At 37.5% G+C, this 27,168-nt stretch overlaps 1 protein-coding gene across 4 annotated transcripts; it reads right to left on the bottom strand.

Moving 5' to 3' along the window:
* On the bottom strand, window positions 1-27,035 carry BRMS1L (BRMS1 like transcriptional repressor). Of its 4 annotated transcripts, none has more exons than XM_070242220.1 (11): window positions 26,266-26,614; window positions 23,140-23,230; window positions 20,771-20,810; window positions 19,212-19,339; window positions 17,418-17,497; window positions 6,248-6,344; window positions 5,111-5,194; window positions 4,400-4,464; window positions 3,629-3,668; window positions 3,048-3,174; window positions 1-1,606 (listed from the first exon to the last, which is right to left on the bottom strand). In XM_070242220.1, the coding sequence occupies exons 2-11, from the start codon at window positions 23,183-23,185 to the stop codon at window positions 1,489-1,491; spliced, it is 825 nt and encodes a 274-aa protein (XP_070098321.1). In that variant the 5' UTR covers window positions 23,186-23,230; window positions 26,266-26,614; the 3' UTR covers window positions 1-1,488. The 4 variants fall into 4 exon arrangements, with proteins under 4 accessions (XP_070098321.1, XP_023479857.1, XP_014589676.1 ...); XM_023624089.2 differs by having other exon boundaries at window positions 3,048-3,195; window positions 26,266-26,612; XM_014734190.3 differs by lacking the exon at window positions 20,771-20,810 and having other exon boundaries at window positions 3,048-3,195; window positions 26,266-27,035.
* Between the last annotated feature and the right edge of the window lie 133 nt (window positions 27,036-27,168).

Genomic DNA, 27,168 nt, shown 5'->3' with positions numbered 1-27,168 from the left:
TGACACTCAAACACATCTTTTTATTATATACTAAAGTTAAAAATACAAATCTTATTAAAAATGCTTATGAAACATTGTATACATAAGTACTGTCAAATACTATTGGATTGTGACATTATGTACATTTGCTAATGTTCATTAGAAACAGAACGTACATAACTTTGCTGATAACGAATTTCAGAAGTCAAATATTTTAACATTTGGCAACGGTGAAGTAGTGATCTGCACAGGAAGATGTTTGCAGAGGTAAAAGAGTAAGAAAATAAACGGAATAATGCAGATATTCCTGCCCTAAGTGTTAATAAGTAGATCTCTTCCTCATCCTCTTAAGTCTCGTTAGAACAGAAATTAAAGTGCACAAGACCACCAGGAATACTTGATTTGGTTGTCCCTTAAGATATACTCCAGCCAACTGCGCTGCTGTAGTGAGGGTTTCGATTCTTTGTACTGTTCCTGAGGTTTTAGAAGCTAATTTTGCATGTGGCTAAGGGAAGAGGAGCCAATGCTTCCTCAATTGCACCAAGTGGCCTTAAAGTGTGGAAAGACCAAAGATAAAAACGCTAATTTGGGAAAAGATTCAAGGAAATTATCCCAGTCTATCTTGCCCTAGGAATAAAATTAGGATAGCAACCTAATTTTACCTCTGGAAAATGCTTACTAAACTCTGTTTCAAAAGATCAGACGTGTACAGCAAGCACCACAATACTGTCAGTTACCGTCCACTGTCAGTTACCGCATCGTGAACACCAGGCGCAGAAACTTGCCCTCTAACGGGTCACGAGAAATACAGGCAGAAGCATGTTATTACTTGACACTAATGTTACTAATTAACATTCAGTGTAATTTGTAAAAATCGGTCACCACCGTCAAGTCAAGGAAGAGGAGAGGAGAGCTGCTAGTCTACCAAAGTGCTCCTTTTAGCTTTCAAACCCAAGAGCTAAATTGGGGTAAAACAAGATTGTAGAGTAAGGCCATCAGTTCTAAGTAAGCTGATGATGCCAAATATACATACTCATGTATATATGTTTAAATTTCAGTTCTGATTTAACACTAATGTACTAGTACAAACCATTTATAGGAAACATTTTATCAGGCTTATTTACAAACACACGATGAAAGACAAAGACATGGAAAATCAAAAAATGGCAGATAAATGCAGCCATTTAGCAACATAGTTCACTAAAGACAAGACAGGTTTGCATAATGTTTTTAAAAAACAAAGAAAAAAGTTCAGTAAGAAACCCCTACCATATATACCTATTGGTCATTGGACCTACAAGGCAAATAAATGTAATGATCATGATTAAACTTTTATTACTGTCTCTTAATAACATATCAACATGAGGTCTACTTAGAGTACTACCTACAAATACACAGTCTCTCATGATTCGATGAGAATATTAAGTTACTGAATACATTTTTTACTCCCATGGCACATCACATTTGGTAACACTAATAAGGTAGCTTTAGATAACACTTAAATCATGATTATGAATGTTTAATTGAATATTTTCCTTTCTGTAGCTGTGAAATGTAAAGCTTAGATTTGCTTCCATCAGGCCTCTTAAACCAAACTTCATCATGGTTAATTGTTGTAATTACGGCACTAAAAAGGAAAAAAAAAAAAAAAAAGGAATGAATGAATGAATTACAATATGCCTCCTCCACTCATTTTAGAGTACCAGCTATAAAACCAAAATAGCTGGACCACAAGAGTAGATCCAGGGATGTAACTGTCATTTACCAGAACACTGCACTATCAGCAGGGCATGCTGTTAAAAATATCACATTCAGCAACACTTAATAGATAACCACCTTTCTTTTCTTAATAGAGTTGGTAAAATTCACTACTAGAACTATTAATGCACTTTGTTCCCACTCCATACCCAGCCCACCCCCCAAAAATATAGAGTGCAGCTAAAATCGCTACTTGGGCGGTATGACACCTCCAACTCACAGCAGCCTGGGCTGTAGGAAATCTTTCCAACACCAATGCCTTATTCCCAGGGTCAAACCATCTACGGTACTTGTACGAATTTTTCTGGACACTACTCATCTTTATGTAGAAATCTCTTTAAAACTAGATTTGTGTTTAATCCTCTTTAATACTATTTCATCTCAACCACTTTCATGCTAAGTAGCAAGTAAAATGTCTCAAAAGCAATACGATAAAGCAAAGAATCCAGGGGTATCGTTTATAACCTAGTGATTAGTTCAATGGGCTTCTATGAGAAAAGTTATTGTACACAACACTCCTGGTATCCTAAAAATTTAAAGATGAAATTACAATCCAATTAAAACCACTGTGTTTGGAAAATGAGTATTCTAGACTAAATGCAAACACTTTATTTACCACTGATACCTAGGAAAAGATGTTTTCCTACTGTAGAAGGTTACTACTCTGAGAATTACATCCTAAACTACCAAAGGAACAGAAGCAGTGATTAGCATTCACATTTTCCAAAGGCCACAACCAGATAAAACTTAGAAGGCCATATACATAATTATATAAACTTTATTTAAGCCTAGACAGATTGGGTCTTTTTAAAAGGCAATTTTTACTTTCAAGCTATATTTTAATTACTGTTCCTCTTAAAGTTTTCATTAATTTTCCATTCCTTTCCTATTCTAATTGATACAAATTCTTTTTATCCAAAATACTGTAATACACCCAAAAAAGTTAAGGGTTAATATTAATAGGTCCACCAAAAATTCATAGTAGTCTAATTTAAAGGTCATAATATTAAGATCATAACAATTCATCAACTATAAGAATTAACAATCAGGATCACTTACCTGCTAAATAATTCCAACATTTCCACTTGTATTAATGCTGCATTCACGAACTTAATATGTAACTCTGGTGTATAAATACTAACACTGATGTACACACATGCCAATCAAATCATATGTCAAGAGAAAAAAAGGATCCACAGAGAACTAATGATGCACTATGAATGTATGCCTATGGAGGCAGCAAATATTTATTGATAACAATGTTGCAAACTCTAATACTGAGCAAGACCGAAATGATAAAGGCTTTTTACCTTGTAGGACATTCATCTTTTTTATCAATACATATAGTTTGTCCACGTATATACCATTCACCATCATAATACAATCTTCCCTCTTCAGATCTAGCACTGTGCAGATGTTTTTCCAGTTTCACAGGTGCTAAAGGGATCAGTTCAAAAACTGTTATATTAATAAGACATTGTCAGAAGAACAAAAGCGCAGAGCATTAAGAATTAACACCAATCCATGCATATACGTGAAAAAACACTAAAAATATTTCTTAGATAACAAACCTAAATCTAATAGAAATAAGAGAAATTTCTTACGTTTTTTATAAAATTCACTAAGTTTTTAGTTTAATTACTAAACAAAAGCTAAACAATGTACAATAAATCATTCATCAACTAGACAAGTGCCAGAGGGGAAGCAGGTATATTATCAACTACTAGTGCCAATTTTAAGTAGGATTTAAAATATTCTAATTCCAGATATAGTGTTTACTGATGAAATGAAACCCCTGCTGGGGGAGCTCTTCAGTCTGCAGACGAGTTAACAAGCCTGACTCAACAAGTCCTCATAGGGAAGATTTCTGAACTTAGACTAAATGACTTACGTTCTGTTTTCACTCTGTGTGGACCCAATGTAGCCATTGCCTTAATAAAAAAAAGAGGAAGGAAGACATCATCTGAGTTCATAGACTAAAAGTATATTTTCGTATCTATTTAATATTTACCACACTACTGATAACCTCAATAACAAACAGTGAAATATAATCTTCAGCTGCTCTAATAAACTGTTCACGTCTAAGAAATATGAATAAGGAATATATACAAAGAATAACAATTTCTCCTGGAAGTGTTATCAATACCTGGAATAATCTCTAACTCTCAACTAAGAAGTTGCTAAAAACGGAAAAATTCAATAAGGAAAACAAGTCTCCACTTTCAAACAAGCACAGAAAATCCTGTAACTCTTGAATGTTTGATGACAGACTGTAAGACACGTAATAAGGGTTCAAACATCCACTTTTGTTTATTCAACAAACATTGAGTGCCTCTGTAAGCCAGGACCGGGCGAAGGACTGGCATAGAATGGTTATTTATTACTTGTGGGGCAACCTAAATAAAGGCTTTTCTGTATACTTTTGCATAAATTGCTAATTACATTATTACAGGAGAAAATATAATCGAGCTGCTGACATGTCTCTCCTAAAATATTCTTGCAATCCACTATTATGTGTATTAGCATTAACTGCCTTAGAGAGATTGTTACAAAGTAAAGCATATTTACAATAATCGTATTTTGATATATTAGTGAAAAACCATAGAATCTTAAAAAGTAGGCTATAAAAACATACTTATATTCCATTGCTCTTTAATCATACCTTCCTAATTGTTGTCCAGTCTTCAAGAATATCAAGATCTTGCAGCATATAAACTATATATGGACGTTGAAAAGTCAAGGTCAATTTAGCTGTAAGAATTTCACACTTTGAATTATATGAGAACGGAGCGATGATTTCTGGCCATAATCCTCTGGCATACTGAATTCTGACTTCAAATTATTCTTCAAAAAACTTAGTACCAGGATAAAATATATTTCAATACTTCAGATGTTATAACGATATTCTCTTAATTCTATGATATCATTGATGGTAAGATACACCACCAACCTAATCACTGTTTTGAGGTGCAGGGGGCAACATAGGGAATGCCGAGATTGAATGCATCTATTAATTTAATTTAAAGGCACTCCAATTTCAGAAACATTAAAAATGTTAAAAAGTACACATCAGAATTAAACAATCGCGCTATATACTAAACAGCTGTTGCACATCTAAGCCCTTGTGAACTGGAAGGCCATATGAATTTTCAAAGTTGAGATTGTAACTAAATTTCTACTCCTCCCCACCCCTCTTAATCTAATCTTACCCTTAATCTACCCTTCTGCCTTCAATCAGTTTTATAAATCATCTTTTGCTTATTCCAGGATCATACAAATAAAGTCAGTGTACTAACAGAAGTTACAGAGGTATGCACAAGGCAAAAATTCACATCAAGGCAAAAGAACCCCCCGAGAATTTAGGAAAGGATATCTGAAACCACAACTGGCTTCTTCTTATCAGGACTGAAAGGATCCTTCCTCTTTTTTCTTGACTGGAGCTCATCATTCCACAGCTCTGGCAAGTCAATAAAAATCAAGTATTAGCTGATTTCTGGAGATCAAAGGGGTTGAAAAAAGGCTATATAATTTCCTGGTAGCAAAATGGCATTGGTGGCTATGTATATACACATATGACTATATAATTTCATGAGCAGCTATAGATAGATGAATTTTTCTCTGCCTTTATTAAAGTAAACATCAACTTGGCACTTAATGACTAATAATTGATGAACATGCATCAGGCACTTTGTTAAATACACATTACATGCATTGTCTCATCTAATCCTCAAAGCTACCTCTGAGGTAGGTATTCTTATCATTTCAGTTTGACAGATGAGAAGACTGATTTAGAAAAGCTAAACTGTCACCCACTCACCCAGCTGGTAGATGATGGAGCAGGGGCATTAAGGCTCAGCTCGTCTGACCCCACTATGCCTACTCTATACTAAAGAAATCAAACTTACAACAGTAAAATAATACATATGCAAGAACTGTAGGATAACCCAGTAAACCTGCCACACAGTGTAGAAAGCCTTTTCATAATACCCCTGAAAAAGCCAATTTCACATTCGATTGATCTAATTATTAATAAGTCTTTTTCCTTTTTATGAGACACAAACCGGCCTCCCTGAAACTTCTATCCATTCGCCCCGATATGCACGGTCCTAACGAGAAAAGGTTTCTGTTCCTTCTTCCACGTGACGGTCTTTCAAGACTCAGAGGAAAGAACATATACTGTGACTGTCTCCCAATACTATTCTTACTGTCTTCCAATCCTATTCCTATATTATAATAACATTCTTACTGTTCTCATTTGCACAGTTCCTGTCACATTTCGATTTTGTCCATTTTCATGTGCTCCATTTTCTATGTCCTTCTGAAGTGTGAGCTCAAATCAAAGCAACAATCACAATCCTGTCAAGTTCTTCAGAAGTCTCCCCTTCCCCTCATTAGGAGACCTCACTTTACATACCCTGATAGCAGGAGGCTAAGCTATCACGAGGCACGACAGTAAACCAAAGGCTCAGCGTCACTTAACCAACCACGCCAATCCCATCACGGCCTTCACCTGAGGTGATGTCAATGCTGTGCCTGTCCTCTTCGAGCCTCCTTATCTTCTCCTCCAGCTCACTCTGGACGGTATCATATAACAAAAGCTTTTCACTCTGGGGAAAAAAAATAGGTTACACATAAGCAGAAAGGAAAAATCAGTCTATCTTAATGAAGAGTACTAAATAACAAAGTACTTTAACATATGGCGCTTTTGCTTTTTTTAGCTCAACTTAAAAATGTTAAAGATGAAATGTCAACTACGTGAAAGAAATGAAACTATAGAATAGAGAATCTAAATACAGATTTAACTACATGCAATTGTTTAAGAACATCTAAATTTATACGTGATAAATAAAGAGGCAAATATTTACCTAATAAAAAGGTAAAGTAAGCTCTCATGGCCCCTTTTAAATATAAGCAGGTCCCACCTGTCACCATAATGGAGAAGCTGTCCTATAAAGTACATCATTATAAAATGGATCATGTTTTCTCATTGGAACAATAATCGGGCCTTTATTCCTCACTGACATCTCAGCATCATATTAAAAGAGACTAATATATACCATAGAAAGAAAGATTCAAGCACAAATTTTATAATCATTTTAAATAACCCAATTATTTACAAAATCATAAAATTACACACTAATTATATCCAAATCTCTCAACAAAACTATAGAAAGATCGAATGACTTTCCCAAAGAGACAAGACTGCTCACTGGCAAATCAAACTAGAACCCACACCTACTAATTGTAGCCCATTGTTCTTCTAATTAGAAAACACTGTACCCCTTATTTTATTTTATTTATTTATTTATTTATTTTGAGGAAGATTAGCCCTGAGCTAACTACTGCCAGTCCTCCTCTTTTCGCTGAGGAAGCCTGGCCCTGAGTTAACATCCATGCCCATCTTTCTCTACTGTATACATGGGACGCCTACCACAGCATGGCATGCCGGGCAGTGCCATGTCCACACCCGGGATCCGAACCAGCGAACCCCAGGCCGCTGAGAAGCGAAACGTGTGAACTTAACCGCTGCACCACTGGGCCGGCCCCTGTACCCCTTATTTTAAAAACCATAAAATGTGCATAAGTCTAATATACAGATTCATTATGTAAAAAGCTTATGTCAGACTCCCAACCCACCCACCACATGCTCATCTCCAGTAAGGATATTAGGCTATTGGGATCTAGCTAGACACGATTGTCTCATAGAGCCTACACAGTTAGATATGATTTAAGCGGAAGGCATAGACCACAGCCATTTGGCAGCATTCCTGGTGTCAGTCATGAAGTCCTCTCTTTCAGGTTTGAAACTGAGAGTCCACACATACTTGAAGGTTCTCCTGAGTGGTAGAGAAGATGGCTTTTGTCAATCTCAAGCCAGGAGCTAGAGAGAAAGCAAAGCTGAAGAAGACTAAAACTAGATCTCATTTGAGAAATTATCTCATTGCTACTCTCTATGCTTACCCCCTTTTACTTGTTCCTCTGTCTTTGCTACAAAGTCTTACGAAATATTCCAGCCTTATCTACATTGTGCTAGAAGAATTGGGAAATGTTATATATCAGAGAAAAAGGGAGAGCAGGCCCCAGCCATGGTCCAGAGAGCATGACCGCTGTAAACATACCTGGACTGTCCAACCAAGGCCGACTCTGAATGCAGAGCAAGAGCGATAATGCTTTTGCTTTTATGAATATGAAAGTTTAACTGGTGCATTCTCTTTCCTTTCAATTGACAAATTTGTCCTAGGCCAAGCAGAAATTCTAAAATAAATCCACTAATCATCCTTTATAATTAAAAAACAGAGCCACAGTGGGACTGAAATGCCTGAAGCTTTGAAGGCATCTCTAAAGATATTCTAGGTACACTTTCAGGTGTACAGAGAGAAGGGCCTTGAATCTATTCTCATTCTTATTTCTGTGTTCTTCTCTCCTTTATCCGCACCGCCACAAGACCCTCCAGAGGCTTCCCTACGGAGGAAAGAAAGTCATAATGGAGCAGCTGGAAGACGCCTGGAAAAGACAAGGGCATCCAAACTCCTTGCTTTGGTGCCTGCAGAGGCTTCTATGTTCAACAGGTACTTCAGCTTTTTGAAAACACTAATTATAACTACATATCTGGCTTCCAGATCCCATACCCCTCCAATCCCCACACATGTACTTAGTGAACCTGCTCACTGAGCCCTTCCAACGCTGACACCCCTGCTGTCCTCATCAGGGCAGCTTCGAAGGGCCCCAGGAAAGTGGCTCCGAGGTTCCGCGTTTGTGCTGGTCTCCCCCCGGCCTGTGTTCAGAACCAAGTCCCCTTTGGCGGCGCCCTGACTTCAGGACTGGTGTTCTGGGAGATTTTGAAGGGCTAGCATCACCAGAGAGCAAAATATACTAAAACTCTACAATCATAGTGTTTTAAAAGCGTACTGCACTGGAATAAAAAGATAAGCAGAATAGAATTTAAAAGCTCAGAAACAGATCTGATTATGGGAAATTGTGGTATATGATAAGGTAACTTTTCAAGTCATCTGGAAATCTGATGACAATAACTGACAACAGAAAAATGAGTTTAACTATAAAAAGAAACAACTCTGGTTCTTTGCCTCACATTATACAAAAAAATAAATGGATTAAAGAGCTAAATTTACAAAATAAAATCTAAAAGAACTAAAGAAAAGGTGGTGACTACTTGATGCTGGGATGAAGGAAGCCTTTCAATGCACAAAATTAGAAGGAGAAGTCATAAAGGAAAAGACTAATACATTTAATCACATAAAAATTAAAAACACATTAAAAAGCAAACAAAAGTAAAAGGAAGGCAATTAAAAAATATTTGCAAGATGATAAGAGCTTAACCCTAAGATAGCATTAAACAAGCAGGGATAAATCAGTAAGAAAAATCTAAGTATTTTCCATACTCTCTGCCAAAATAGGCCAAAGAAGAGAGAGTGAGAAAACACAAATGCAAATTAAAATGGGTACTATGTGATATTATTGTTCAGTTGGCAGGGTTGTTCTATTTTTTCAATTATAATAAACAATGTTGACTAATACTGAGTGTATAAACCAATTCAACACTTTGGAAAGTAACTTAGAAACAAATATTAAGGCCCTTAATGACTGTATCCTTTGATCTACTAATTATACTTTGAGGATTTTATCCTAAGGAAATAGAAACCTCAGGTAAAGGTGTATGTGAAAGGATGCTCACAATAGCAGTATTTGTAACGCATAAAATGAGGAACAAAGTAAAATCCACTGATAGAATACTGGCTATACAAATTATGGTGATCCATATTACTGCTCTGCAGACAGTAAAAATTCAGAGTTCAAAAAAGTAGGGAGAGACTTCTAGGATAAGATTACAGATGAACTCAGATCATAAACTCTCTCTTCCCTTAGACATAATAAAATCAACAAAAAATATGTACAAAATAAATCAACAAACACCACTTGTAGTTCTCACAAAGGGAGGGGCACAATCTCATGCCATAATCTCTGAACAGGGTAACTAAACTAAGACAGGACACCGAGATCTGCACTATGTTACGCCATCCACGAGTGTGCACTTTGTAAAGAAAGAATGTGAGAGAAGGGACAATGTTCTAAAAAGTCTGAGGACAGCTGTCAGATCTAGAAAGAAAGGAAGGAGGGTCGGGATAGACGCTCTAGGGGAAAACAGACAGAAGGTCCTAGAGAGAAGGCCCCTCCTCGTCATGTTAGGCTCAACGGTGAGAAGAAAACTTCTAGAGCTCAGTAGTTGACAAGCTCTGCACACAGGCAGGTTTTACTGACTCACTCTTAAATATGAATAATGGCCAAAGATGACTAGTCATTTGCGAAAAGCATACAAAGCGAAAGGCAGAGAGAAACACAGAAAAGAAGTATAAAAAAACAGAGACAAGTCAAGAAGGAAAAAATTTCAAAGTAACTATATTTAATACTCAGAGAGAAAAGAGATTACACTCATGAAAAAAGAACAAGATGTTATAAAAAATATAAAAAATGAGTAATCAGAGGACATAAGAGCTCTTGGAAATTAAATATATAACAGAAATAAAATATTCAGTAAACGAATTGGAAGAGAAAGTTGAACACACTCTTAAAGGGAACAAAATAAGAAAGGGAGGGGGAGGGACAATAGGAACAAAAAAAAATTCAAAGATCAATCTTGGAGGTCCAGCATTCAACCAATAAGAGTTCCAAAAAGAGAAAACAGAAAATTACGGAGAAGAAAGTATTAAAGAAACAATACAAGAAATTTCCCAGAACTAAAGATAAGAGTTTCTTGATTAAAAGGTCCTCTGAGTATTCAGCATAATGAACGAAAAGAGACCCACATCGAGGCATGTCATCTGTGCTATTCCACAGCATCAAAGGTTAAAAAAAAGATCTGAGAGGTGTTTAGGAAGAAAACAGGTCCCATACAAAGGATCAGGAATCAAAATGATAAGAGGCTTCTCATAAGCAATACTGGGAGCTAGAAGACAATGGAACAATGCATTCAACATTCTGAGGAAACATGATTGCCATCTAGAATTCCATATTCTTTTAGGTATGAGCTTTTGGACATGAAAGACGTGGGAGTTTTAAAGCATGTCCAATAAATCTTTGACACTCCTGCCTTCAAAAGGTACAGGCTAACTCCTCGCCCCTTGAATGCGGGCAGGACGTAGTGACTCACTTCTAATGAACAGAATGTGGCAGAAATCTAGGTCATAAAAATCACAGTCACTTCTGTCTTGTTTTCTTGGATCACTCACTCTGGGAGAAGCCGGTTACCAGGCAGTGGGGGCCCTCAGTCAGTGCAGAGGCCCCTGGGACTAAGGTTTCCAACCAACAATCAGCAACAACTGGACAGCCTCGTGAGAGTCACTGTGGAGGCAGATGCTCCAGCCCCTAGTCGAGCCTTCAGGTCTGTGCTTCCCTGGCTGACCTCTCCACTGCAGCTCCATGGGATCCCCTGACCCAGAGCCACCCAGCAAGGGCGCCCCCAAATTCCTGGCCACAGAGACCACAAAATAATAAATGTTTGTTGTTGTTTTGAGGAAGATTAGCCCTGAGCTAACATCTGCCACCAATCCTCCTCTTTTTGCTGAGGAAGATTGGCCCTGAGCTAACATCCATGTCCATCTTCCTCTACTTTATATGTGGGACGCCTACGACAGCATGGCGTGCCAAGCAGTGCCATGTCCACACCCGGGATCCGAACCAGCGAACCCCAGGCCACTGAGAAGCGGAACGTGTGCACTTAACCGCTGTGCTACCGGGCTGGCCCCAAGTTTGTTGTTTTAAGCCACTAAGTTTTGGACTAATTTATTACAAAGCAATAGATAACCAATACAAAAGGTCTCAAAAAACTGAGTTCTATATACCTTTTCTCAAAAAGCTACTCTACAAACTGAAAAAGAAAACAATATCTAGCAGGAAAAATGTAAAGGGGAGCTCCAGGGTGATGCTGAAGAGACAGCCCATGAAGACAGAGATGCAGCTGGCCTGGACAGCATCTGAAGGATGGAGCAGGAGGACAGGGGATCCAGGAGTTTAGGGGCTGCTCCCATGAGGGAAGATTCCAGAAGAAAATAGGACTCATGGATTACTTGATGCACTTGATCACAGGGAAAACAGCATTAGGGGGCTTTCTTAGATCTGCTGGAATCTGGAAGGAATTGGTAAAGACAGAGAAAACTAACAATAAATGAAGCAATTATTAACTCCAAGGTTAAAAAATACTTGTACAAGAAGGGAAGTTTAAGCATAGTATAACTCTTGGCTCAGTAAACAATGGTTAGTTACAACAGAAACAAAAATTGTGGCATAACAATATTAGGAGAATGGGATGAGGCAAACTATCATGGAATCCTCGGCTTTCATAACAGGAAACATAAACCTGATATTATTTAGAAACATGAGGATAAATTGCAGAAGCAGTAGCTAAACGAGAGAGAGAGAACTGCCGCTGGGACACAGGACTGAGAGATGGGAAAGGGGACTGCTGTTGCTCCTTATAAGCCTGTGCCTTCAGAAATGTGTACACACGTTATCTGTTCAAAGCAAATTTTCAAAGAGTATTTAGAGATGTAGGGAAAGGCTCATGAAATGCTGCTCGTAAAAAAGTTAGGTTAGTCGTGGGGCCGGCCCTGTAGCTGAGTGGTTAAGTTCTCCTGCTCTGCTTCCACAGCCCAGGGTTTCACCGGTTTGGATCCTGGGTGTGGACATGGCACCACTCATCAGGCCATGCTGAGGCAGTGTCCCACATGCCACAACTAGAAGGACCCACAGCTAAAAATACACAACTATGTACCGGGGGGCTTTGGGAGAAAAAGGAAAAATAAAATCCTTAAAAAAAAAAAAAAAAGTTAGGATACAAAATAGTATATATATAGTCATACCAGGTACATGAAAAACAATTTTACAAACATATGCACACTTTTTAACAGTGATTAACTCTGTTTAGCAGATTATGGTTGATTTTATTTCCTTCTTTAGATTTGTTTCTCAAGTTTTCTCAGTAGACACATTAATGTTATAATCAGAAAAAAAAAAACCAATTAAATGAATAGAAACCAAAAGATCAGAGCCCTGAAGAGCTCTCATCAATCTTCTCAAGAACTGAATCCTAACCCTGAACCCTAAGAGCCTGACGGAGACCTTGCTCCCTCCTGCTGTCAGCTCTTAATACTCATCTCCAGCCCTGTGGGGGCTTAAATGAGATAACCCAAATAAAGTACCTCCCCGTTTCAGTGTCTGGCACATTGTAGTATTCTGTCAACGTGATTTCCTGCCCGAATTTGACACAAACCATCCAGTGCCGTGGTTGCCTCTGTGGGTCTGGGCGTGCTCTCTGCACACGCACCTGTGTAAGCAGCTCCAGCCTCTGCTCCTGGCCCCTCCTTCCTATCTGCTGCTCATCAAACTTTTATTCCGACAGTTGGCAGCGTGTCTTCCTTCTTCCCACTTCCCTTGCCTCTCAGAGTTTTTTCTATATGAGTCAAACGCAGAACTAAGGGATAAGCAGGTGAAAAGCCCTGAATAATAAGATTCAGATTTAATGATAAACTGCACGAATACTAGAAAGATCAAACGATTTCAATCCTGGTTCTGCTGCTCATTAATTGTGTGACCCCAAGCAAATTACTTAACCTCTCTGAGCCTCATTCATAAAATCAAGATAATTCCTATTCCATAAGGTTGCTGTAAGGATTAAAATGAGAATGTGAATATAAAACACATAACACTCTAAAGATAAGTTTCCTTTCACCCTTTATTTCCCTCTGTCTAAAATGTCCTTGAATTACTGGTGAGTACCTTCAGATTAATTATATAATTAAACCATTATTTATAACATTAATTATACGTTAAACATAAAAAACATCAAGCCATAACCAAAGTAGAAGAAATTTAGGTAAATATTTAGCATCTTTATGGAGGAGGGAAGACTTTCAAAGCTGAAAAATGATGGAACAGAAAGAATATCAATCTATTTGTCTAAGTAAAAAATATTACTTGAAGCTATCTTGTTGGCTTCTATTTCTGGCAATATAGTGGACTAGATATCCCCAAAACACAAACAAAACTCCCAAAACACCTAGATAGATACTCTAGATAAAATATCACAAAGATCCTTCTAGAGGTACAGCTAAGCTGTTAAGAAAATCAGAGAGACCCTCAACGACCAAAAGTAAACACGGAGCCAGAAACCAGCATGCTAACCGGATGGTGAAGCTCGGGTCTTCTTGAGTGTATTTGCCGGTGTCAATAACAGAAAGGCAGGGTTTTTAGTGGCTGTTTGAGAAAAAGAGAAAGATCTTGGGCAGAAGCAAAGTGGGGAGTGAGAACTAGGATCCTGCACAGCTCTGAAGGGTTACCGCCTTCCATGAAAAGGCAGACTAGAGAAGACCCACCTGAGGGAAATACAACTGTCTCAGCCCAGGCAGTAAGTGGGGAAAAACGTTTTCCCTGAAAAGATGTCATCTCAGGCCTGACCTCCACGTATTTGAGATTCTAATACAGACTACCTGCATCTTCCAGGAAATCCCAAGCCAAAAAACCACAGCAGTCACGTGCTGGTGGCAGGCCAGGATGCCTAGCTGAAACAACCTAGCGGAAATAAAAGCAGACACTATCGCTATATCCTCTGCCCAAGGCTCAAAGAACTCCTACCATTAAGCCTGCTTTAGTCCAGAATGATGAAGTAAGGAAATAAGCTGTGAGGTCTGGCAGAAATTTAAAGACAGCAGAACTAGATTCTAAAGAACTTCAGGTAATGATTTATTGAATAAAAAATATGAATTAAGTATTAAGCAATATGAAAGACACAAAGAGGACTTACATACAGCTGATTAGAGCTCCTGAAGAAAGAAGTAGGGAAAATGGAAGAGAGGCAATATCAGAAAAGATAACAGCTGAGAAGAATAATCTCTGTGGGGACACACAGTAGAGAAACTTAACAGTAACAAAGAAAAGAGCTTAAAAGCAGCCAGTGAGAGGAACTAAAAGAAAGTTATCTACAAATGATTGTAGACTTCTAAGCACAGACTGTGGAAAGTAAGATCCTAAAAATGTTAAGAAGAAATAATTGTCATCCTAGGATGTTATATCCCTCTAAACTGTCCTTCCAGAATTACTACAGATAAAGCTATTTTTGGAAAAATAAAAATTGAGCTTACCACTAAGAGACTCTCAGTGAAAGAATGCCTAGGATGTTCTTCAAGAAGTAAAAAATAAACCAGCAAGGAAGAGTTGCATCTCAGAAACAGTGAGCAAAATAACTAGTTAAATGTAGATAAACCTAAAAAGAACTACATCTATGAGCTCAAAATAACATCTCATTTGAAGGGTGAAAAAACAAGATGGAACCGAGATAGTGAACAATTATCATCTGTAATTTGGGAAAGAGTAATTGGAGTTAGAGACTTGTAAGGTCCTTTATAGCTCAGGAGGAGGACAGAGTTATTGATTAATATTTAGATCCTACTAAGGTAGGTATGCAAGCTGAAAATTTAAGGTAATCGTTAAAATAATAGAAAGAGAAGGTATGGGGGCAAACATTAAAATAATAGAAATAGGGGCCGGGCCCGTGGCCGAGTGGTTAAGTTCGCGTGCTCCGCTTCAGCAGCCCAGGGTTTCGCCGATTTGAATCCTGGGTGCGGACACGGCACCACTCGTCAGGCCACGCTGGGGTGGCATCACACATGCCATGACTAGAAGGACCTACAACTAAAAATGCACAACTATGTACCAGGGGACTTTGGGGAGAAAAAGGAAAAATAAAATCTTTAAAAAATAAACAAATAAATAATAGAAATGGTATGATTTTATGATGTTATTTTTTACGGAACTCAATAAATCATACACACCCCCAAAAATGTCAGGAAAGAATAAAAAAGGATAAAGCAGAACAACTAGAAAACACAAAATAGGTTGGTATTAAAAATCAAAATAATCACTATAAATATAATTAGACTAAATTTACCAGTTAAAAGACATGGATTGTTAAGATGGATTTTTTAAAATCAAGGCATATACTACTTACAAGTAATACACCTAAATATAAGGCCAGAAAAAGTTGGAGGATACAAAAGGATAAAAAAAACCTCTTATCAGGCAAATGCCAGGCCAAATAAAACTAGGATAGCTGTTTTAGTTATTTCTAATGATCAGACAAAATAGACTTCAAGGCAAAAATCATCATTACAAAGAAGAGCATTAAAAAAGGATAAAATGTTACACTTATTAAAAGATGTAAACCTCTAAAATGTGAGAGTCTGATAAAATAGCCTCAATAGACATATACAAAGCAAAAACTCCTAGAAATATAAGGAGATACGGGAAATTGACAAACACCAATCCCATTTACAAGAGCATCAAATACTTAGGAATAAACTAAGGAGGAGAAAGACTTGTACACTGAAAACTACAAAACACTGATGAAAGATATTAAAGAAGACACAAATAAATGGAATAGACATCCATGTACATGGATCAGAAGACTTAACATCGTTAAAATGCCCATACTACCCAACGGCAATTTACAAGTTCAATGCAATCTCTATGAAAATCCCAAAGGTATATTTTTATAGAAATAGAAAAAACATTAAGTGGACATTTGACACAAAAAAGAGATGGAAATGCTGATTGGCAGAAAAACAATGGAGTATGTAATAAGTAATGTGGAGATTACCTATCCACAAGCAAACAATAAAATTAGATCCCTACTTTATACCACACACAAAAATTAAAGGTAGTTTAGCAATCTAAACGTTAAAAAGCAAAACTTCAACTTTTAAAGGAAAATACATCTTCTTATCTCAAAACGGGGAAGACACAAAAAGCACATAACATAAAGGAAAGATGACAAATTCAACTACATTAAAATGTAAAACTTTCATTCATCGAGTCATCAAAAAGAGTGAAAAGACATCTCACCACTGGGTAAAAATATTTGTAAAGCATATAATCAGCAAAGCATTTGTATCCAGAACATATAAAGAACCTCCACAGTCAATGAGGCAAAGACTGATGGCCCAACATAAAGGCAAAAGATATGAACAGGTACTTCTTAGGAAAGAAAGTCCAAGCAACCAGTAAACATCAAAACATAATTCATCCCAGTTGCAATCAAGAAAATGAAACAAACTCCATCATTTTTATACCCATCTACTCTTAGTATTTTGATAACTTATAAAGATTTGGTATATTAAAGGAAGATAAGAATCAGTATAGAACTTGTCATTTTATTTCCACTAGTATATTTATAATCTTGTCTAGGCTTTATGAAAAGTTATCTGCCCTAAGATGCAGAAATAGATCTAGAGAGTCAGAAATTAATAATATAGACCAACATCCTAACTATAGTCCTGGATATACATTTTTTTGAGTCTTAACTTGATTATACTAATTATACTAATATTTTCAGTGATGCTATATGACATAATCTTTACAAAGTCTTTTTAAGGTAATAGTTGCAAAACTTCTAAAATTATCTCACTTAGTTTTTTTCTATGGTCTCTTCTGTGTGTCCTATACAGCTTCCAATGCAACTGTATTTAAAAAAAAAAAGAAAGAAAGAAATCATACAAGCGATGAGCTAAAGTACTATTTAATTTTATCTCACTTATTTACTTTTTTAACTACTGCACTCAGAAAAAGACTTGAAGAGCTGAAATTAGCTTAAAAGTTAAGCAAAATAACAGTACCTCACAATGCTGGCGAGAAGCTTGAATTTCACATTCATATTTGTTCTTTACAGATTCTAAGCAGAGTTCTCTATAGATTCCTGCAACCAAACACAATTACTCTGATTATGTTAGGAATAAGGAGTTTCATTATCACTTCCCTACAGAAACTCTGTCCTAACTGTATTTTATAAGATGAATCAAGAAGAAATTGACAAGTGATTCTAACTCTATTTTTACAAACTAAAAATTAAAAGGCTCAGTTAAAATATAAATCAAAGAAGAATAGAAAACTTAAGAATTTAAGAGCTAGACAGAAACTACACTGCAAATTTTACTTCTTATCCCATTCTTCTAAAGAATACTCCAAAATGTTTGATAAAGAATGATCAAAATGAAAATAAAACTCTTTTCCTACGAAAAACAAATTCTTAGGACTCATAATGAAAACAGAGTCAATAAATTCTGGTTTCATTAATTATGTATATTCAAAGTAACAACTGGATACCATAACCACTAAAACTAGTATTTTTAACTATTATTTATTTTCAGAGTCTGAAACTTCCAAGAGGATTAAATATATAAACTGATATAACAAAATGTGTAAACTGATATGCAACAGCATAAAACAGGCAACATGGCCATGCAAGACGCCATCACAAAAATGGCAAACAAAGAGCTCTAGATGTATATGCTAAACTCTATGCCATAGTTGGCCCTAGAAATGTAATTCTCTTTCTTGTACAGTAAAGGCAAGAGACAGATATCTGGAACTATGCCATTAGCAACACATTCACACACACTACTCTCTGTATAATCAAAAAGTAAAGGAGGCCACATAGTAGAAAAGTGATAACTGACTCAAGTAATATTTCCTAAACACCCAGTGAGTCTCACTTAGCTCTTTTAGAATGTCGAAGAAAAGTAAGGACATGTTTACTTTTAAGGGTACACTAAGGTAATATATAAAAATAGCAGGTTAAGTATCACATCATCTACATACTTAATATTAAGCACTCGAATAAAATTTGGTTTAAGGTGGATTTAGTACAAAAAGAATCTATTACCAACAATTTGTTAGGTGTTACATAACAGGCACATGAGGATCAATTAGCGTCTCCCAAAAACAAAACAATCAGCATCTCCATTGATTAAAATTCAGTTTTTAGTTTGATTATGAAAAATCATAAGAGACCTACAAATAGACACATCCTTTGTTATGAGCCCTAGGACACAATACCGAGGCCAGACCCCAGTTATAAACAGAAGACTAAAATTTAACCATACAAATACAGCACATCTTCATTTTATTCTTCATTTAGCCACAAAAGAGTACACAAACGGATCCAAATAAAAAATTATCATTAAATTACAGAGTTAAAGGCTAATTTCCTGTTCTTAATATCCCGATCAAACATTTTTAAGTGTTCTTATAAATAAAAAAATCCTTATCACTCCTATAGATGAAATATACTAAGTACTTAAAGTGAACCTTAATTTACCTAATAGGAAGTTAAACTGTGAGAGTAACAGTATTCCTTAATGAAAGTATCATGGTTTCTAATTGTTTTACATGAGAAAGTATCTTCTGAACAACACTGTTAGTAATTTGAGGCCTTTTTTTTGATCCCCCACAGCAGCAAAGAAAAAGCAAAAGTCATTTAGTAAATAATTGTGGGCTGACTGATAGTGAAATACTCTGGTCAGTGTAAATATATCTGTAATTCCACTAACAGCAAACACTCAGTTGATAAAACCTTTTAAATCTATCAGAGTCCATATTCTACCACATGAAAAGATGTTGCACTTTCCTACCTGCTACCTTTGTACGAATTTGCATATTTTCTTGTAAAGTTGCCAGTGGTTCCAAATATTCTGGTGCTTTTCCAGCTATGACTTCTTGTAGTTTTGCATCCACCTGACTTAAGCGTTCTTTATAAAGTCTTAACAAAGCAAAAATTAAGATATTAATTTTAAAAGCCCAACAAAGGCTAACAATTACCATTTCTATACATTATCTCTTCCTAATATCATTTATATTCTAATAAGCTACCAAATGTATTTTTGCCTTGATCTCAAGAACTCAGTGACATTATTTGACTTTTGCACATAATCACAAAACAGATGTTTTTCTATCTTTTTTAAGATATATCACTAATGGTTAATTCACAATACAAAAAATACAACTGAAGTAACTACTTTTTGGCACTTCAGATTTTTATTTTTGTTTTAATTGTAGAACAATAAATCGATTCTAAGAGAAAAGGTCATTTAAGCACTGAATTTAAAAGAAACAAAGAAATTATTTTGAATAATTTCGATATAGACATTACTAGTTGTGAAAATAAATTATTCCCTGGCTTCTCTCCACCTCTCCTGAAAAGGAGTCAGTATTACAATATTCAGCCCACTTGATTTTTAAAAAGAACAAAGAGGAAGCACAGTGATGAAGGTAAAACCCATGACTATAGAACATGTGATCTGACGCACCCAGGCTGTCTGGACTGCAGATGAAGAAGCCATAACAAAACGAGCTGCTCAGTGGATGGGGAAATGAGAAACGGGGCAGCGGATCCTTGCTGCCATATTTACGAAGCTACATAAAAATACTCTAATTTGCCAGCTGTCACACCAATACCTTTAGCTTGATTATCAAAGACAAGAGTATGTGAGACAACTCTTTATTTTAGAACAGAACTAACTCTTTTTAACAGAAAAATGTTTACACTGTCATTCTTTATGAAAGGCACTTCTAATCCTGGTTTTGTGGCATTTCAAGGATATCTTAAAAATTTCAAAGCCTATTAACAATTTAAGATCATTTTTTTAAAAATTCTTTTTTTTGCCGTTTATTACTTTATGATAGGTGAAGACCGTGTCATACTATGTCACAAGGATGGCATATAGTAACTTCCAAAAAAAGCCACCAATTATGCTTGCAGGTGCTGGCATAACTAGCAGTTGGCTTTGAAAACATGATACCTGGCTTTCATATAAAATTCTCCTCTTTCCTCTTGAAAATATAAACCAATACAATTAAGAAAATCAATATTAATTGTCTATAATTGATCGTTATAATTAGCATAAAGATTTATATGATGATTCTGAAGGAACAAAGCAAGTTTGAGTGTTAATGCAATAAATATTCTTTTTTTTTCCAAACAAAAAGGGAAAAATTATCTGAGTTAACTGCCAAAACAATACATTGTCACATTTGGGTTATATTTTTCTAAAACTCAAGATACAATAATAAACAAATGTGTAAAGTCAGAAAAGTACAACGTGATACTTATAGTAATTACAAATACAACTTTAGGCAAAATGCTAAAAATTTGATACAAAGGATGACTGCACCTGAAAAATATCAAACTTACACAAAATATTGATAAAGTATCCTGAATGGGTGAACAGCATCTTGAAGGAAGAAGATATGTGAATTAACAATATGCAATTAACTACCCTTTTAAAAGAATAGATTCCTCAAAATCAGTATAATTTCTACAACCTTGGAATTCAAGTATAAACTCATCAAATGCAAGGATCCTTAGTCCCTCAGCAGCAACCACAATACACTTCATAGAGTAGATGCTCAATTAATGTTTGTTGGATATTGAACATTGAAATGAATGGAAACTCAGGTGGTATAAGTTCCTCTATCTTTTTAAGGAGGTGGAAGAAGTCACTTTACACCACTATACAAACTGCAAACGGTGCACTTTCTGCCTTATGAAAGGAGTGCTATCGTGTTCTGTGGTACTAGAACAGGAGAAACAGAATAATTACATCATCATCATCATCATCATCATTATTATTATATTTCCCACCTCTTCTAAAGAGGATTTGAGACAGCTCACAGAGACACACAGTGCAATGGGACAAAATAACAAACAAGCTAATTGAGGCAAGATGAAAAAATTTATAAACCTGGTGTAAAGATTAATTATTTTTTTCCAAAACATTATTTCTGGATACCAATTCCTTGAGAAAGAATCCTATTAAATAATAGTAATGGGCCTACTTTTAACACTTTCACAGATGAATGAAGCTGGTAGGGGAACTGGCTCGTGTTCACAGGGAGCTACGATAAAGCAAAAATCAAGGCAACCAGCCCCAAGATGAACAAGAGGCCTAATGACTGACTAGCTGCAAAGTTCTGTGTAATATGTTGTACTAGAGCTTCAAAGTAATTTTCATTTCTTGGATTACCATAAAATACACTTTAAAAGCTCAAGAGCATATCTTAATTGTATGAGAATTATTCATTCACAGATTACTTGTGCTAAAATACAAAAGCACAAATTTACTTCCTCTTTTCCAGAATGATCCTGGATGAATTCTCCATGTTGTCCAAATAATGGATTCTTTAGGGATCCAAACTAATTTTAATTTAAAATCAATAATGTAAAGCTTTAAAATAGGAAAACAATACCATGTTTTTTAAAGCCCAAATTTTAAACCTGTAATTCTTTTGGATTGTTTACATTAATTTGTTGTACTAGAATGGAACATTATCTACACATTCATCCTAATGCCAGTGAAAGTTAAGGCCAGAAATGGCATAAACAGCAGGATTTAGATGGTAAACAAATCTGTCCCATTTTAGTGTGGAAATTCTAGATATTAAACGGGTTTTCGTCTCCTCTTTGGGACTCCCTAGGGAAGCAGTAGGAGAAAAAGAATAAGCAGCAAAATCATGAAGAATTTATAAACTGAAGAGCAGCTTCTGAATAAATTAAGGTGTCTATATCTCAGAAGTTTCTCTCTGTCATTCACAATTCCTAAAATGCAGCTACGCCCCATGACCTTGCCAGCAAGTTCCAACGTGAAAGCTCACCTTCAAGATTTTTTTAAATCTGCATCTGCATCTATTCTGTTCTCTCAAATCACTGGGGCCCATTCTTGTGTTACCAACTTCACATAAGAGTTCTGGCATGATAAAGAGGGGAAAAAACAGTATCTAATAAGCACTCACTACACGCCTGGCAGAAGGCTAGGAATTTTACATATTGCTCATTCATTCCTCACGGCAGATAATAAGGAAGCTATTATTTTTCCTTTTTAATCTTTCAAAAAAGCCTGGGTTCAGCACCTATGCTCTTTCTACTCCTCTACATTTCCTCCAGTGTAATATGCCTCAGTGGAAGGAACACCACAGCAGCACAAGGAGGCAGAAAGCCTGGCTTAATTTATCACTTTCTGATATACTATGGGCAAATCACTTAGCCTCTCTGAGCATCAACTTTCTCACAGGTAAAACGGAGATAAGACTATCTATCTTCCAACCTTATGGAGCGCCTGCAAGAAGCAAACTAAACAACGCATGTAAAAAACACGTAATGTGTGTACTATTCAATGTTAAGATATAAACAAAAATCACTATGCCATCTTTGGGAAATATTCTCTCTTATTCTCAAATTTTAACAATGCTATCTTTATCCAATTATTTAACAAAGGAATGAACAAAGCAGATTAGAACCTGGGTGCAACAACCCAGGGGGAATATTTTAACTACCAACATTCTCATAGAAATCTTATTTCATCCCCAAAAACCTGCCTCGAAACCCTGAGTTTAGTTAATACGGTCTTCAGCAGGCAAACAATGGTTGAAGCCCCTTTCAGATCACTCAGTCCCATAAAATACAAAAAGGGAAACAGTTCCGAGGGAATACCATTTCTCTTGCGCTGGAACACATGTGACATGGTTGAGATTCAGTGACAATGACCTTCTGAAGCCACTACTTACTGATCCTTGAGATCGGTGAACTGTTTTTCAAGATTGGACATTTCATCTAAACATTCCATTCTTCTTCTTTCGCAGTCCTCATCATCCATTTCTGTTAATAAAAAGGCAAGTATCAAAGATAAAATTAATTTTATGTTCCAAATATATCTGAATGTTAATTCAAATGGTAAAAAAGAACAAAAAAAAACCTGTAACATGAAGTTAGATGTGCAAAGCCTATATTAAGCGTTAAGAGAAAATAAACATTTATCCAAAATAATTTCCACTATAGGTTTTAACCTAAAATACAGATGAGAGTTAAAACTAGAGCATTCTCTAGACCTTCTTATTTTCATCCATTTTTAAATCATTTTAAAGGGCTACATTAAGCTATGACTATGAAGTAACTAACCCACTTTTTTTGGTTTGTTTTCCACCACTCACCAGAACTTAAGTACCAAAATGATGACATCCTTTAAAGGTTAAAATTGCTCAAAAACACTTTGGGAATTCTTCTTTCAGAACTGCTCACAGGGCTGATTGCCCAGACACATAAAAAAAGAAAACTAAACTCATTACATTTACCACAGGATATCTTGGTCTCCTCCTCTTATACTCCCATTGTTCCCTCACCCCACATTACTGTCAGTCAGTGAGAATGAGAAGAAAACAAGCCAACGCTTTAAGGAAAGCAACGGTTAATTACCAGGTCTGTCCTATATTCCATATCTTCTATTTCTACCTCACATATATTCAACACATCAAAATAAATGAAGTGCAAAGTGATCTGCATCTTGATCTTCATCAAATAAAGGTCAAACTATAAGGATCAAATTACGTCCAGTTATTTTCATATAGCAAGAAAGTAGATGATTCATTTTTTTAACTTTTCTAAAACAGATTAAAATTCTTTCTGGCTCTCAACAGCTTACTCTTTGACTATGTAAAATTTGGTCCCTCAAGATGACTCACTCCCCAATATCTCTGGATAGCAGAGTTTTTTCTGTAGCCTTAAGACCTGCTCGGTAGAAAGGTTTAAGACTAAAACTGTGCAAGTTTAACATGCAAGACATATGGCAGAAAAGAGATGCTTTTACAAGAAGCAAAACTCTGAAATTTATTTAAATCATTTCTTTGCACTTAAAAAATCTCACTTGTAGTTCAAATTATTACTACATTCTTCACAAATTAAGTTGTCCATTATTTTCTGGGATGGAATAAAAACCAGTGAAAAATCACAACAGTCAACATAAAAACTAGAGAGGGGGAATTTTAACAAATAGACGTCATTTTGCGAGATCCTAGCTCCCATCAAAAAAACAAAGCACACTTGATGATAAAGTGTTTTACAAATCTAGGAAATGTATTCAGACAGTCTAGATGTTCCTTCTTTGTGTTCCTCACTTTTGAAATCTCACCTACTTTCAAAGCTAGACAGAGGACTTCCAAATTATGTTTCCCATCCTAGACAGGTTCCACTGCCACATTTCCATCTGTCAGTTGGGCACTCTGACTTAAATACAACACCATCACCTCAAAAGCAACATGTCTGAACCACTCTCTCTTTCATCTTCATTTCAAACCTTTTACTTTCCTATTTCTGTTCATGCTACCACCATTCTCCTTGTATGTGGGTTTTCCCTCTTACCTTCATTCCTAAACTTGCACTCATCAATCCTGTTTTCTCCTTTTTTGAAATCTTTCACATCTATACCCTCCTTTTCCTTTTCTAGCTCAAATCCTCCTCCCAACCAAACTGGTTTTCTCACTGTTCAAATAAGCCTTAAGCTCTGACCTTTGCACTTTTTCTTACATTCCTCCACCTTTAGAAACAACTGGACCATTACCACCCCAATCTAAATTGTACCCATTCTTCAAGATAATTAAGGTAATCCCACCTTCTTCAACTAGCCTTTGCTGACCACCCTATTCTGCCAAGATTGCCTCTGCCTCTGAATTCCTACAGCATTGTTTATAATTAAGCATTCATTTGGCAATTTAATCAAGTGGCAATTTAATCAAGCTCTTTAACTGAGATCAAATCATAACTATTTATTTATACCTCACACTGAGTAGTGCCCAGTGCTGCACGAGGAAGCTACTCATAAACACTTATTTTTGGATAGCTAGTTTACTGATTGAAATTACTTACTTCCATGCAGATTTGCTTTAAAAGGGAAACCTGAAAAGAGAGCGTCGGGGCGATAACAGACTGTCATCAACCTGTCACCAAGCCTTGCTTTACATGGCCAAAATCAAGCCAGGAAAGAACTAAGTCTCATCCTCATCATGTGGATAGAAGGAAAAGAATCTAGGTAATCACAAGTTCCATTTATTTTTTTAATAACCGTTCCTAAAAGTTTGCAAAATTGATTTGTGGTGTTAATGTGCCCCCCATTCCTTCTGCCACCCCGACCCCCAAAAAAACCTGAAACAGCCCAAAGTTAGAAAAGATTGCAAGGAAGAAAAGATTTGGAGAATTTCAAAGCTGCCGAAAATCAGCCAATTTACACGCATAGGAAGATCCAAAATCGCTCCTGATGTTGGGCTCTTCTTCTCAGTCCTGAAAAGTTCAGAGAGATGCTGTAAACTGGCCACATCCCAAGTCAGTCCCCGCAAGAGCACCGAAGTGCAGGGCTGACTGACAGGCTGACTTGGACGCTGAGGTTAAGTTCTGAGCCAGCCAAGAGCGGGTACAATCTACCGTCGGCCCGACAGCACACCCATGTTGAGAAGTGAGGGTTGCACAGGAGAAAAATAAGGGAAGAAGTGGGCGGTCTGGGTAGAGGAGGCGTTTCCAGGGTCTCCCAGACAAGCTGCGGGGCGTTCCCCGCGTCCGTCGAGAGCCCCGAGCAGCGCCCGGAGATCCCGAGGGCGGGTCCGACGGCGAGCAGGACTGCGCGGCGTCCCGGAGCGGGGCGAGCCCGGACCCGCACCCTGCCCCGCCCCACCGGCGGAGACCCGCCTGGAGCCAGCAGCGCCCCGCCGCCGGTCCGGGTGCTGCCGAGGGCCGGGAGCCAGTCTCCGCCCCTTCCCTCTCTCCCCGCCCCGCTCTCCCAGCAGGACGCAGCTGCCCGGCGTGCCGAGAGCGGCCTGTCGCGCGCCGGGCGCGAGCACTCAGGGTCCCAGCCCCGCTGGGTCGCGCACCTGAGCTATCTCCATCCTCGGAGACCGACGAGCTCTCCGTGTCCTCGTCCTCCGAGCTGCTCCCCTCGTTTTCGGCGTAGTCCACCTCCATCTCATCGTGATGGTTCGTCTCCTTCTTATCCCCTCGGGAATGGACTGGCATTTTCCAGCCGCGCCGCCGCTTCCCACTCCCGGCGCCCAGCCCGGCCACCGCCGCTTCAATGAAGGGCGCGCCGAACGCCCCGACCCACCCAGCGGCCGAGCTCGGTCTGAACCCCCTCGGCTCCTCCCCGCCCCCGGCCCGAGCCTCACAACCTAACCCGCAGGCTGTGCGCTGGGAGCTCTGCCATTGGTGGAGGCAGTCCTCCGAGCCGGGGGGCGGGGCTTGCCCTGCTCGGGTACGGTTGGTTGCCCGTAATTACAGCGCGGCCTTGCGGTGGGTGTCGGGGGTTGTAGTCCTTGCTGCGCAGACCTGCAGGTTCTGCTGGCTTCCAAGCCTCGACAACCCTGATCACTTCTTCCCTCTGGACTTCAAGTCCCACAAGGCACAAAAGCTGACAGCCTTGATCGCAGTTTATAAACTAAACAGAAACAGATTGTGCGAATTTGGTCTGTATTTAGTCTTTTCCCGCCAAATGATTGTCTGAGCTCCCTGGCTGTCCAAGATGTTACTGTCAGAGGTGAAAAGATTTCTAGCTTGAGGAGTTTTTCTCCTCTTTGAGCTTGGGGGAACTGGAGAAACGTCTCTTGTACCTAAGAACCTTTATTGCTACTAATAAACTATTATATTGAATTAGTAACTGCAGACGATAACTTGCACTTTCTACGTTGCACAAGAATCTTTAAATTGTTCTTGAAACTTCTGCATCAATAATATAGAAGGGACGGAAGTTTAATCTAGGCATTTTCATCTGGTATTTTTTG

This window comes from Equus caballus, chromosome 1, assembly GCF_041296265.1.
Source record: "Equus caballus isolate H_3958 breed thoroughbred chromosome 1, TB-T2T, whole genome shotgun sequence".
In the NCBI taxonomy this organism is placed as follows: Eukaryota; Metazoa; Chordata; class Mammalia; order Perissodactyla; family Equidae; genus Equus; species Equus caballus.
Note: the sequence above shows the minus strand (reverse complement) of the source record. Positions and strands in the feature narration are given on the sequence as shown.